At 45.6% G+C, this 12,779-nt stretch overlaps 1 protein-coding gene across 5 annotated transcripts in view; it reads left to right on the top strand.

Annotated features, from left to right (window-relative positions):
* The window catches only part of LOC105711625 (T-box transcription factor 19), an 89,618-nt gene extending 82,159 nt beyond the window's left edge, over positions 1-7,459 (top strand). For all 5 annotated transcript variants that reach the window (XM_064370652.1, XM_064370653.1, XM_021668021.2 and 2 more), the window contains 2 exons: positions 2,084-2,219; positions 5,779-7,459. In XM_064370652.1, coding sequence (XP_064226722.1) covers positions 2,084-2,219; positions 5,779-6,073 — 431 coding nt within the window. In that variant the 3' untranslated portion in view covers positions 6,074-7,459. The remainder of the gene's footprint in view (positions 1-2,083; positions 2,220-5,778) is intronic.
* Positions 7,460-12,779: the final 5,320 nt, after the last annotated feature.

Genomic DNA, 12,779 nt, shown 5'->3' on the forward strand with positions numbered 1-12,779 from the left:
GCAGCGAAGGCAGCCCAGAGGGGTTAACATTTAAATTGACCTTGGATGGCAGGGCGTGGTGGCTCAATGCTTGTAATCCCAGCACTTTGCTGAGGTGGGCGCATCACGAGGTCAGGAGTTCGGGACTGGCCTGGCCAACACAGTGAAACCCCGTCTCTACTAAAAATACAAAAATTAGCTGGGCATAGTGGTGGGCGCCTGTAATCCCAGCTACTTAGGAGACTGAGGCAGGGGAATCGCTTGAACCCAGGAGGCGGAGGTTGCAGTGAGCACAGATCACGCCACTCCAGCTGGGGTGACAGAGTGAGACTTGGTCTGATAAATAAATAAAGCCTTCAAAGATGAATAGAAAAGGACAGAGTGGGAGTGGGCGGGGGCAGAGGTGGATGACATGTGCCACAGGCAGAGGTGCAGGTGTCCCAGGTAGGGAGAGTGGGCTGAGCAAAGGTACAGAAGAGGGAAAGAGCCTGGGTGGTCCGGGAACAGCCTTGGAGCGGAGTGTAGGGGGAGTGGGGACAGATGGAAGACGCAAGAGTTAGGGCTGGAGAGCTTGCAAGTGCCAGATAGTAAAAAGAAGAGACGTGGCCAGGTGTCTTCGTCCACTTCCTGGCGCTATGACAAAATACTTGAGATTGGGTAATTTATTAGCAATTGAAATGTATTTTCTCATAGTTCTGCAGGCTGGGGAGTTTAAGATTAAGGTGCCAGCATATGGTAAGGGTCTTCTGGCTGTGTCATAGCATTGCAGAAGGCATCACATGGATGGTGGGGAAGAGCGGGAGAAGGCAGGAGGCTAAACCCATCCTTTTATCAGAAACCCACTCCTGCAATATTGCATTAACCTATCCATGAAGGTAGAGCCCCGTGGCCTGATCACTTCTAAGCGGCCCCACCTTTCAACACTGTTGCATTGGGAATTAAGTTCCCAACACACGAGCCTTGGAGGACACACTCAGACCGTAGCACCAGAGATACACGTTGGAATCTTCCTCCTCTCTTCTCTCCCCCTTTTCCCTTCCTTCCTCCCTCCCTCTGCCTTCTTCCTCTCTCCTATATATACACTATTTATGCAAATAGAGATTCAAAGAAATGGAAGACATTATTCGTTTCCCCTCCATAAAAACTGTATATATTTAAGGTGTAAACCATGATTTTTGATATACATATGCGTAGTGAAGTGTTACTGCTGTCAAGCAAATTAACATGTCCATTTCCTCACATAGTTACTTTTCTTCATGATGAGAGCACCTGAAATCTACTCTTAGCAAATTTTCCAGTACACAGTACAGAATTATTAACTATAATCTTCAGACTGTAAGTTAGATCTCTAGACTTACTCATCCTACATAAGTGCAACTTTGTATCCTTGGACCGACATCTCACTTCCCCAGCTCCCCACTCCTGGTACCCACTGCGTCTAAGTATTCAACTTTCTTAGAGTCCACACATAAGTGAGATGATACAAGCTACTTCTTTTTGTAAAAAGGTACCTTTTTTTTCTTTTTTAAATTGTAAAGCTGGTGTGTCTCTCTGTGTTGCCCAGGAAGGTTTCAAATTCCTGGGCTCAAGGGACCCCCTGGCTTGGACTCCCAAAGTGCTAGGATTACAGGTGTGAGCGCCGTGCCTGGCCAAAAGGCACTGCTCTTGAGATATTTAAACCTACTTGAGGATGGCTGAGAAGAATACGTTCCTGGAACTCAGAAATCTCATCTGGGGCACTGGTGGCCCTTAGGCTTAGCTTGAGGGGAGGCTGCTATGGTCCCTTCTTAAAAGAGAGTGAATATGGTGAAGTGAGTTAGATCCGTGACACCCAGGGGAAATCATTCTACCACACTGAGGCTTATCTATAAGATGGAGATAAGGAGTCTCTGGTGTGAATATGGAACTATGAATAACACCTGGCCTATGATCGATATTCAAGAACTCTACGTTTCCTTTTATTTTCTATTTCCCTGAGAAAGAACCAACAAACTATTGGTGCCTGTAGTGCAAGCCGAGGTTATATTTCGCTCTAGGATAATGTCGCTGCTCATCTTTGTTTCCTGCATTTGCTATCAATTCAACTGTGGTTGTTTCCCCAAAGTGAATTTGATAGAAAGCTCAAGCAATAATCTGCAAGTTTTCTCGGGACCTGACAGCTGGACTTCCTTATCCTCCACACCCCATGCCAGCATCCTGTCTGTACCTCATACCAACGGACCAATCAATCCAGGGCCCAGGTAAGACCAACATCATCAGCTCACTCATTGGTGGCACTGGGGACTCAAGTTCATTCTTTTTCCTAGGGCGACTGGGTCTAGGCTATTGTCCTGACTTCTAAACCACTAAGAAGTAGAGGTGGCAACAGGATGGAGTTCTCCTTTCATAAGTGGAGAAACAGCCCAGTCATATACTGTATGGCCTGCGACCATTTGTCTTAAACCAGTCAGAAATGCTTTAAACTGTGGTGGTAGCAAATAGATACTGACTGCAGAGGAATTGAAGAGGAAAACTATAAATACACACTGAGAAGTCAACACCCATGATTGTCCATTTTCCCATAAGTCACCCATCCTAAAAAGGGGACATATTGTGGATGGCTGATCTCACAACCCTGGTCAGAGGGCTAACTATGGTTTAATCCTCACACCAGCGACCTGCATTGAGTTCTGACTTCTAGAAATCTGAGTGGGGAAGTGGGAAGAGAAGGCCCCTTTTAGTCTGACAGGCTGGGGTTTGAGTCCCAGTTCTACCTCTTAGTGACTTTGTTGTGACTTTGGGTAATTTTCTTAGCCTTATTGAGCTCCAGCTTTCTCATCTGTATCATGGAAATAATAGGACCTACTTTGCAGAGTTACCATGAGCATCAAATGCAGAAATGAGGAAATGCATTAACATTCTTTGTAAGGAGTAACATTCTGTGTAAATATCAGCTATTATGCAGAATTTTGAGAAAGTCCAAAGTGGATTCAAAATTAAAATATGGGATTTGGCCGGGGCGGTGGCTCAGGCCTGTAATCCCAGCACTTTGGGAGGCCGAGGCGGGTGGATCACCTGAGGTCAAGAGTTTGAGACCATCCTGGCCAACATGGTGAAACCCTGTCTCTATTAAAAATACAAAAATTAGCCAGGCGTGGTGGCGCATGCCTGTTATCCCAGCTACTTGGGAGCCTGAGGCAGGATAATCACTTGAACCTGGGAGGCGGAGGTTGCAGTGAGCCGAGGCACTGCATTCCAGCCTGGGTGACAAGAGGGAAACTCTGTCTCAAGGGAAAAAAAAAGGATGGGATGTGGGACGACATCAGATGACTTGTGATTTGTAAGTCTAGAAAAAGTTAGGAGAATGTGATGGCCTAGAATCACCTGGGGTTGTTAAAATGCAGAATCTGATTGGTAGGTCTGGGTGGCGGCCTGCAATTCTATTTCTACCAAGTTCCTGTGTGTTGCTGATACTGCTGTGGCCTGCAGGGGTGTTGCCACGAGCCACCTGTGCTTGTCAAACACTTGAAATGCAGCTAGTCCAAGTTGAGATATATTGTGAGCGTAATACTCACACAGGATTTTGAAGATTTAGTATGAAACAAAGAATAAAAATCCCAGTTTTTTAACATATGTATATATAAAAATATAGTCGTATATGTAAATATAGATGCTATTATGTAAATATCATGTAAATGTATACATATATAATAATTTACATCAAATGCATCAAATGCATGTTGAAATGATAATATTTTGAATATTTTGGTTAAATAAAATATTAACAATAGTTGTTTTTTTCCTCAATATGGCTACTAGAAAATTTAAACTTATATATGTAGCTGGCATTTATGGTTTGCATTTTGACACTGATCTAGAGGATCATTTACATTTGACACTGAACTAGAGGATGTGAGGAAAAAGCAGTGGTTTGGGCTGTGGTAGGAAGTGAGAAACAGAATGAAGATGAGGTTCCCTGAAGATATTAAACAATACTAGACACTTACATATACGTAAGTCATCCACATCTAAGTCTCCTGTAGTACTCAAAGACAACTGTAAGGCAGGTATTAAAATTTCTGTTTTGCTGATACAGAAACTGAAGCTCAGAGGCCTTAAAAATGTACTGAAGGTCCTGCAGTAAGCAGTACAGCTCAGAGCCCATCATTCTCCCACTGGCCCAGGAGGCATCAGAAAGGGCCTGTGAGAGATAGTGTAGAAGAGCATCTTCTGATGATTGCGGCCAGAATCCCCACAAGCTGAGCTAGCACAGAGAGAGCTCCGAGGATGGGCTTCTGCAGGTTTCATGTGGTCCAAGGAGGCCTGTGGCACTGAAAAATGGCACCAGGCGAAGGATGGCATTGCCAACTCTGGTTTCCCTGTTGGTGTGTTTAACTCATTCCTGTCTCCATAAATATTTTGTTAGAAACAAAACATCATACATGTATTCAATATTGCCATTGGATAATAAGCCAATTATCAAGTAATGCAGTGTTGGGCAGTGCAGAAACTCTCAAATGTAACAGACATAGTGATGACTAAAGGCTGAAAACATCGGGATCATTGTACCTATTCCAACTGCATCTATATTAAGGATGCAAGCTTTGCTGTACGTTACAATCACCTGGGAAACTTAAAAAACTCCTCATACCCAGGCTGCATGCCAGAACAGTTCCATCAGAGTCTCTGGGGCAGGGGAGTGGGGTGGGGTTGGGACCCAAGCACCAATATTACTCTTTTTTTTTTTTTTGAGACAGAGTCTCACTCTGTCACCCAGGCTGGAGTGCAATGGTGTGGTCTCAGCTCACTGCAACCTCTGCCTCCCAGGTTCAAGCAATTCTCCTGCCTTAGCCTCCAGAGTAGCTGGGACTACAGGCGCTTGCCACCACACCCATCTAATTTTTGTGTTTTTAATAGAGACGGGGTTTCACTTAGTTGGCCATGCTGGTCTCGAACACTTGACCTTGTGATCCGCCTGCCTCGGCCTCCCAAAGTGCTTGGATTACAGACGTGAGCCACTGCACCTGGCCACCAGTATTACTTTTAAAAACCTCCCTAAATGATTCCAATGGGCCCAATGTGCAACCACATGTATGAACCAGTGCTACAGAACTAGAGAAGGCAAAGAAAGTGTTCTAGCTCCCAGCCTTTCTGCCAGGGACCAGAGCTCACAGGTGGAGACCAGGAAGGGAAGAATTAATGATAACAACTCGTTTACTGAGTACCACATGCTAAGGACCATATATTCCTCTTCTTATTTAATCCTTGTAGCAATCTCTGTAAGGTAGGTAAAATTATGACTCCACATCTTGAAGATGAGAAAACTGACACTCAGAGATATTAAATGATTTAGCCAAAGCCACAGAGCTAATACGTAGTAGAGCTGGGATTTAGACTCCAGTCTTCTGCCAGCAACGTGTCTTGGTTATTACGCTGCACTGGCCAGGGAGAGATCATATGCAGAAATCATACAGTTTCAATACCTTTCTTTTACTGCCTTGCTGATTTTACATAGGATGCAAGAGAGCCCAGATTAATGAAATTCTGTGTCTAAGCCAAATAACTTGCTGGTGCCAGGGTCAGTGCCAGAATCCTGGTCTCAGGACACTTAACCTTATCATTATTCCACCATACTTTGCTGCTTCTCTTAGCTTTTCTGCAGAAACAGGACCGATCTGTGTCACAGCTAGAGATAAAGCCATGGTCACAAGCCCTCTTGCAGCCATGCCCTTCTCAGCACTGTGTACGTGCTTGTCAGGTGGGACTTCTTCCTTGGAGTGCCATTGAACGTTCCCTTCCCTTCTTTCCCTGTCTCTGCAGCCCCTATCCGTGCCTGTGGACCATCAGCAATGGTGCCGGAGGCCCCACTGGGCCAGGCCCGGAGGTGCACGCCAGCACCCCGGGAGCGTTTCTCCTCGGAAACCCAGCTGTGACTTCACCCCCCTCTGTGCTGTCCACCCAAGCACCCACTTCGGCTGGTGTGGAGGTTCTAGGGGAGCCCTCACTAACCAGCATTGCTGTCTCCACCTGGACAGCAGTGGCCTCACATCCCTTTGCGGGCTGGGGTGGCCCAGGAGCAGGTGGGCACCATTCTCCTTCCTCATTGGATGGTTAAGCAGGATCCTAGGAGCCTCTGTCCACAGAGACCCTTCTATGTGTAGAGTGCTTAGAAACCCCATCTACTGATCTAGTGAGTCGGACTGTGAAATCCCCCTTCCCACTAGCTGGCGGCGGAGGTGGGTTATTACAGAAGTCATGCTGGGACCGGGTTCAGTTTGGATGACGCTAGTGAGGTCATTCACATCTCTCCACCATTTCTTCTGCACTCCCATTTTCTCTGCAGCTTATTCTTGCCGTGCTTAGGTGACAGAAGTCTGTTAAGTACTGTCCTTGTGCTCTGCTCCTTAATCTCAAATAGTTCTGGAAAGCCTCATTCCTTTTCTATGGAGCAGGTGCAGAGCTGTTAAATGAACTCAAAGTTTACCTAGCTAAGGCCACTGCTTCCTGCTTTGTGCAGCTACAGGGCTCAGGTTCGCGCCTCTGCTTTGAGACTAGGAGGAAGTGTAAGCCATAGAGTAAGGTTAACAAAAAGAATAAAGCTAATCACGTGTTACCCACAGCAGTGTGCCCAGACTTGTGGAAATGAAGTCATGTCGCTCCTCTGCTCAGAAACCTTCAGTAGTTCACCGTTATCAATGGAATGAAGTCAAATTTCCTCACTATAGCTGGGTGTGGTAGCTTAAGCCTATAATTTCAGCCCTTTTGGAGGCCAAGGTAGGATGATTGCTGGAGGTCAAAAGTTCGAGAACAGCCTGTGCAACAAAGTGAGACCCTGTCTCTCCAAAAAAATACACACACACACACAAAATTATCTGGGCATGGTGGCATGTGCCTATAGTCCCAGCTACTTGGAGGAGGATGGCTTGATCTCAGGAGGTTGAGGCAGTAGTGAACTATGACTGTGGCACTGCATTCCAGCCTGGGTGATAGATCAAGACTTTGTCTTAAAAAAAGAGAAAGAAAGAAATCCTACTATGAGCGATCCCACCATCGGCCTGAAACCACTTCCCCAGCTTAGGTACCTCTGTTATCCTGTCGGCCTCCTATGTTTCCATCAAGGCCGGCGTCTCTGTTCTCTGAACATTCATGGCACTTTCCAGCCTCTGTACCTTGCCTGTGTCTGCGTGTCCTTTCTCCAGTTCACCTGTGTGAATTTGACCCACCTCCCAGGGCCTGGCTGGAATGCTAGTCCCTGCATTCAACATCTGATCTGCTGAGATACATCTGATCTATCCCTGCCCACTGTTCTCCCACTGTTTTTGCCTCTGCCGTAGAGCCGCCTCACTTTGCCTTGTATTTTTGTTACGTGTGAGTGTGTCTTTCTCTATTAGACTGTAAGCCTCTCGAGGGTGAGGCCTAGCCTTCTTGTCTTTGTAACCCACAGCACCTGGTACTGTGCCTTGCCTATTGTAGGTGCCCAATAAACACTTGCTGAACTGAATTGGTGTAATGTGCATGTGTGCTTCGAGGACAGTGTGAAGTGGCTGGGAGGCAGAGCTCAAGGACACATGCCCCATGACACATAGGCGTGTCCGTGTGGGGGCCGAGGAATACGCTGGCTGTGAGTTACCCCAGCTCCTCATCTAAGGCACCACCAATTCTCAGTGAATGACAATGATATTGGAGACGGGGTGTGCTAGAGTGGTTGTTGCCAAATCCTGGTACTTGGATCCCCTAAGCCAGGATCCCCTGGAACAGGGCCCTTGATAGACATACAGATTCCTGGGTATACCCCACACCTGTTGGGTTAGAATCTTTGGGGCTGGTGTCCAGGAATCTGCATTTCAAACTCCAGGCATTGGCTGTGGGCTAGGTTTGGAAACTCTTTGCCTAGAAGAGAGAAATAGAATGGTAAATACACCAGGATCCTTATTTCAGATGACTTTTCACCTCTGCCCCAGCCAAGATCATTGCTGTAACCAGTGAGCAAAATCAGTTTCATGAGTCTTCCTCTTCTTTTTGTACCTACCACTGGATGTACTAATGCCCTGGGAATGAGGTTTCCAGACATGGGTGATGAGCAGTTCTCCAGACATCGACTTTAGACTGCACTGACCGAGCAGCCCTTCTCAGAGCCGCTACTTGGGGAGTCTAAGGTTCCACTTGGAGCCTAGCATTGGCTCAGCTGCTTCCACCACTATTCCATCAGCTGAGCCCGTGCCAGTGCTTAGTCTGAGGGGTCCAAACATGGCACTGTTGAGTCCTTGGCTCTTTCTACAGCAAAAGGTCCTTTAACATGCTATGGTTAGCACTGCCCAATATTTCTGTGCTGTTCCATTTTTTGGATCTCGGGAAACAATACCATTTCAGCGACGTGGTGTCCATGGAAGACACAACATGACTTCAGGTTGCCTGGCCAGAGCTCTGGGCCACTAGTTGGCATGTGAGTGGCCAAGACACAATGGATCCATGCATTTGGAAAGCTGCCTGGTCAGCACGCCCCCAAGGCAGCATTGCTCGTGTTTCCCCGTCCCTTTACAATACCATTAGAAGTCACTAAGCCATCAATATGTTAGTATCTCTGCAAGACGTACTTTGGTAAGTTATAACAGGTGGTCATTTCTCGATCTGCTAGAACTTCAGGCTATTGTGGCCTTGAATTCCCCAGCAGGTCTGGCCAAGGCGTCTTCACCAGTCACGCAGCAAGTCCTGGCACCAAGTCCTTCACATGTCCTGTACCAAGAGCTCAGCAAGTGTAATTAGGGGATAAAAACTCATCTCGAGTCTCGCCCTCCCTGCACCTCCCCTAGCCTCAAGCAGACAGAAGACCTGGCCCAGGGGCACAGAGCAGAAAGAAGCTTATATGCATTATATTTTCATTTATATTGCTCAGGTGAATGGGGTCTTCTGCAGCTTGATAACACGAGCATTAGCAGAGTTTGGGGTGATTCTTTCTCCTCAGTCTTGAAGGTTGCTCAGCTCGGAAGCTGCTGTGATTCTTAAACACATACTCCATGATAGTTGGTTTCACATACAGGTTCTGTTAGTGTCTAACCAGAGACACTTTCTGTTTTTTTCCCTTAAAAAAATTTTTTTTTGAGACAGAGTCTTGCTCTGTCACCAGGCTGGAGTGCGGTGGCACGATCTCGGCTCACTGCAATCTCAGCCTCCCTGGTTCAAGTGATTCTCCTGCCTCAGCCTCTTGAGTAGCTGGGACTACAGGCACCCACCACCGTGCCTGGCTAATTTTTGTATTTTTAGTAGAAACGGGGTTTCACCATATTGGCCAGGCTGGTCTCGAACTCCTGACCTTGTGATCGGCCCGCCTCAGCCTCCTAATTATAGGCATGAGCCACCGTGCCTGGCCTGCTTTTTTCTTTAAATAGTCTAGGGCTGATTTCTGATCAGAAGAAACAATGCTAGTTAGTTAAGTCAGTCTCATAAGTGACAGATTAACTTCTGTAATGTGTTAGACAAACTCTGGAGTCTTGCATACCATTTCCTTGCTCGTGTGTCTTCTCTACTCAGCTCACTATAAAACAAAAATGGCGCCTTTCAGGCTTTCTGAACTATTACATGAAATTTAAGAGGAACTGAAATCCCACTTGAATACAAACAGTTATGTAATACTTTCAGCCAGATGGTAGAGATTCTAACTCTCCCTGAAGCCGGGGCTATTGGAAAGTGTCCCGTGCTGTGGGGCCTTCATTGGAGTCTATGTGACCTCACCAACCCTCCCTTCCCTGGATGAGCCAGCCTCATGACTAACCACCTCTGCCCACCATGCTGCGCCAGATGCCTATGAGAAACTGCTGATTCCCTTTATGTCACTTGCTGGACACCCCCCAGAACTGGAAGGTGGTCAAATTAGGGGAGTAAGATTTCATCACCTAAGTTGGTAAGAAAAAAACTCAGTAAAGGATATCTGAAGCTTAGTATGTCTTCACCACTTTCCCCAAGACTAGAATAAATTTGAGTGACTATCAGCAAGTTAAAATTTGCGAAGAATATGAATTCTGTTTTATGGAAATTGTGGGTCAGTCAAAGTAGAGGGTGGCAACTGGGATATTCAAGTGGTACTTCTTCCAACTGCTTCCTTTTTATTTTCTCCACCCATTCCCACTTTACTGAGCCACTTGTTGGCTACTGGCCAGGTTGGTGCCAAAAAAGACAGAAAGGAAGAGCCTCTGTGGGCTGAAGACAGCAGAACTTTTCCATCATCATCACTGTAGACACATCTATGATGTTGTATGTCTGACACCCCAAGCTTCTAGGAATAGAACCCCCAAACTCTTGGTGAAACTGCCTTTTCGGAATAAGTAATGAGAGAAATCTAACGTGACTGACTCCATCTTGCGTCTAACTTCACAGGCTAAATTGCTTATTCTAGCATGGAGGCCAAGTTAAGTATGAGATAAATTTAGTTCGCAGTTAAACAATGAGGCAAGGAAAACTGCCCTCCCGCCTTGTTTGTAGACCGAAGCTGCATTCCTAAGACAAGGTTAGGATTATGGTAGGGCCTTGAACTTTGCTATAGAACAGGCATAAACGATGACCTGCCATTGCTTAGTTTGTTTTTCCATAAGTTGTTTACTGCCACAGAGTCACAAAACTGGGGTCACATGGTTATAACTCCCCCAACTACTCCTATAGATAACATCACTATTGTGAAACTTAAAGAACTGGTCTTTGAGATCTTTTTCAGATTTAGCATTTCAACAGAACAAGAGATGCCACCTGGTCCTGAGGCCCCTTCCAGAACTCACTCAGCCACACGAAGACAGTTTTATGGGTCTCCGTGATTTCATCTCCAGCCAATTGTTTCAGTTCTCCAGCCCCCTCCCTGCCAAAGTACCCAACCTACTGAAATAAAACTGGAGTCTGGGGAGGCCGAGGCGGGTGGATCATGAGGTCAAGAGATCGAGACCATCGTGGTCAACAAGGTGAAACCCCGTCTCTACTAAAAATACAAAAAAATTAGCTGGGCATGGTGGCTCGTGCCTGTAATCCCAGCTACTCAGGAGGCTGAGGCAGGAGAATTGCTTGAACCCAGGAGGCGGGGGTTGCGGTGAGCCGAGATCGCGCCATTGCACTCCAGCCTGGGTAACAAGAGCGAAACTCCGTCTCAAAAAAAAAAAAAAGAAAAGAAACAAAGAAAACTGGAGTCTGGCAAACCTGGAGGACACAGCAACTGGTCAGGCCTATGTGAGGACTTAGAATTCAACTGGTTAGGAGTGAGAAGTTGATCAAAGTCTCATTCTCAACATGGAAACATTGGAAATTCCCTTTTTCTGGTCATGACCACTCTGATTTGGAGCACCTTGTAGGAGTAGCTGTGTGTGTATTTGTGTGTGTGTGTGTGTGCGCGCACGCGCACAAGTATGTTTATTTAGTGATGAGTTCCATGTCCCTAGAGAAGAAGTCAATAATCCTTTGGTACAGACTCATTTTGTTCTGAAAGAGCACTTTTTGGGGGGTGGGGTTTGGGGAAGAATTTAACAAGGAGTTTTGGGTTAACCAGGGCTGGCTCTGGCGGACGGAGCTGTAGTATCCCTCCTACATACCTATTAGACGGGGAAGGCTTTCAGCTTGGAGGTTGCTGAGGAGGGATCAGACATATTTAGATGGGAATACAGTAATCTCTTAGGAGGAAAGACCTTTTCTATTTGTGGTTCAAATATAGTGAAATAAATTGGATGGCTTGGGGTTAGCCAAGACCAAGATTGGGCAGCAGGAAAAGTATATTTCCTCTAAGACAAAATTATATTACCACAATGGGAGGAATAGTTTGAGTGGATGACTGGTTTCCACACAAGTCAGGTAAGAGATGCTTCTGGACCCAATATGGACTCCTGCAGCCACCTGCACACTGGTATGCCTTGAGAAAAATGGCTGGTATGTGGGTTAAAAGAGTTGATCCTTAAGTATGAATAACTTGGGGCCTGGGCTAAAGTTGCTAAGTGGGATACATGGGGGTAAAGTGTCCAGGGTTGCAACAACAGGAAGTCATGAGAGAGTGAGGATACTCCATGGATTTCTATTAACTTAAGCACGTGGGTGTGGATGGTCATTAGAGTTAGAAATTTAAATTAGAGAAATGGTTAATTGTGCTGTTACAGGGTGGATGACTGTCTTGGTTATAGCTGAGGGCAAAGACTGTCTTCCATTGCTGTACCTCCAACACCTCGCACATGTGCCTGGTAGGTACATGGTAGGCACCCCACAGGTGTTAATCCAGGATTTTTAGAAATAATCCTTAGCAGTGCTTGGAAATTTCAGATGGGAAAACATGCTTGGTTTGATAAAAAGTTCTTTGTGTATTTTTGTCAAAGTTATGTCTTTATAAGATTGTATCTTTTTGGAAATTTTTTTTTCTGCTTTTTTTTTTTTTTTTTTTTTTTTTGAGAGAAAGAAAAAGGGGGAGAGAGAACAGGATGCTTGCTCTGTTGCCCGGGCTGGAATGCAATCTAAAAATATGTATTAAAAACCTCTTTTATGCCGATAATTGTGCTTAACAACGGAGACAGGAAGGAATAAGGGAAGAAAATAACAAACAGCCAACCAGTATTTTATTTAAGTCTGTGAAATGCTATGCAAATGCTGAAGAGTGATTTACTTCCAATTTTCCAATTATGTGATCACTTTCAAAATGGGTGTAATGTGATATTGACAAAAATGTATGTTCTGTGGACCTGGGGTGGAGAATTCTGTAAATATTCACTAAGTTTATTTATTCCAGGTCTAAGTTCAAATCATAGATGTCCCTATTAATTTTCTATGTCGTTGATCCGTCGAATATTAACAATGTGGTGTCAAAATCT

Source organism: Aotus nancymaae, unplaced genomic scaffold (assembly GCF_030222135.1).
Source record: "Aotus nancymaae isolate 86718 unplaced genomic scaffold, 86718_ANA_hifiasm-v0.15.2.pri h1tg000108l, whole genome shotgun sequence".
Taxonomy (NCBI): Eukaryota; Metazoa; Chordata; class Mammalia; order Primates; family Aotidae; genus Aotus; species Aotus nancymaae.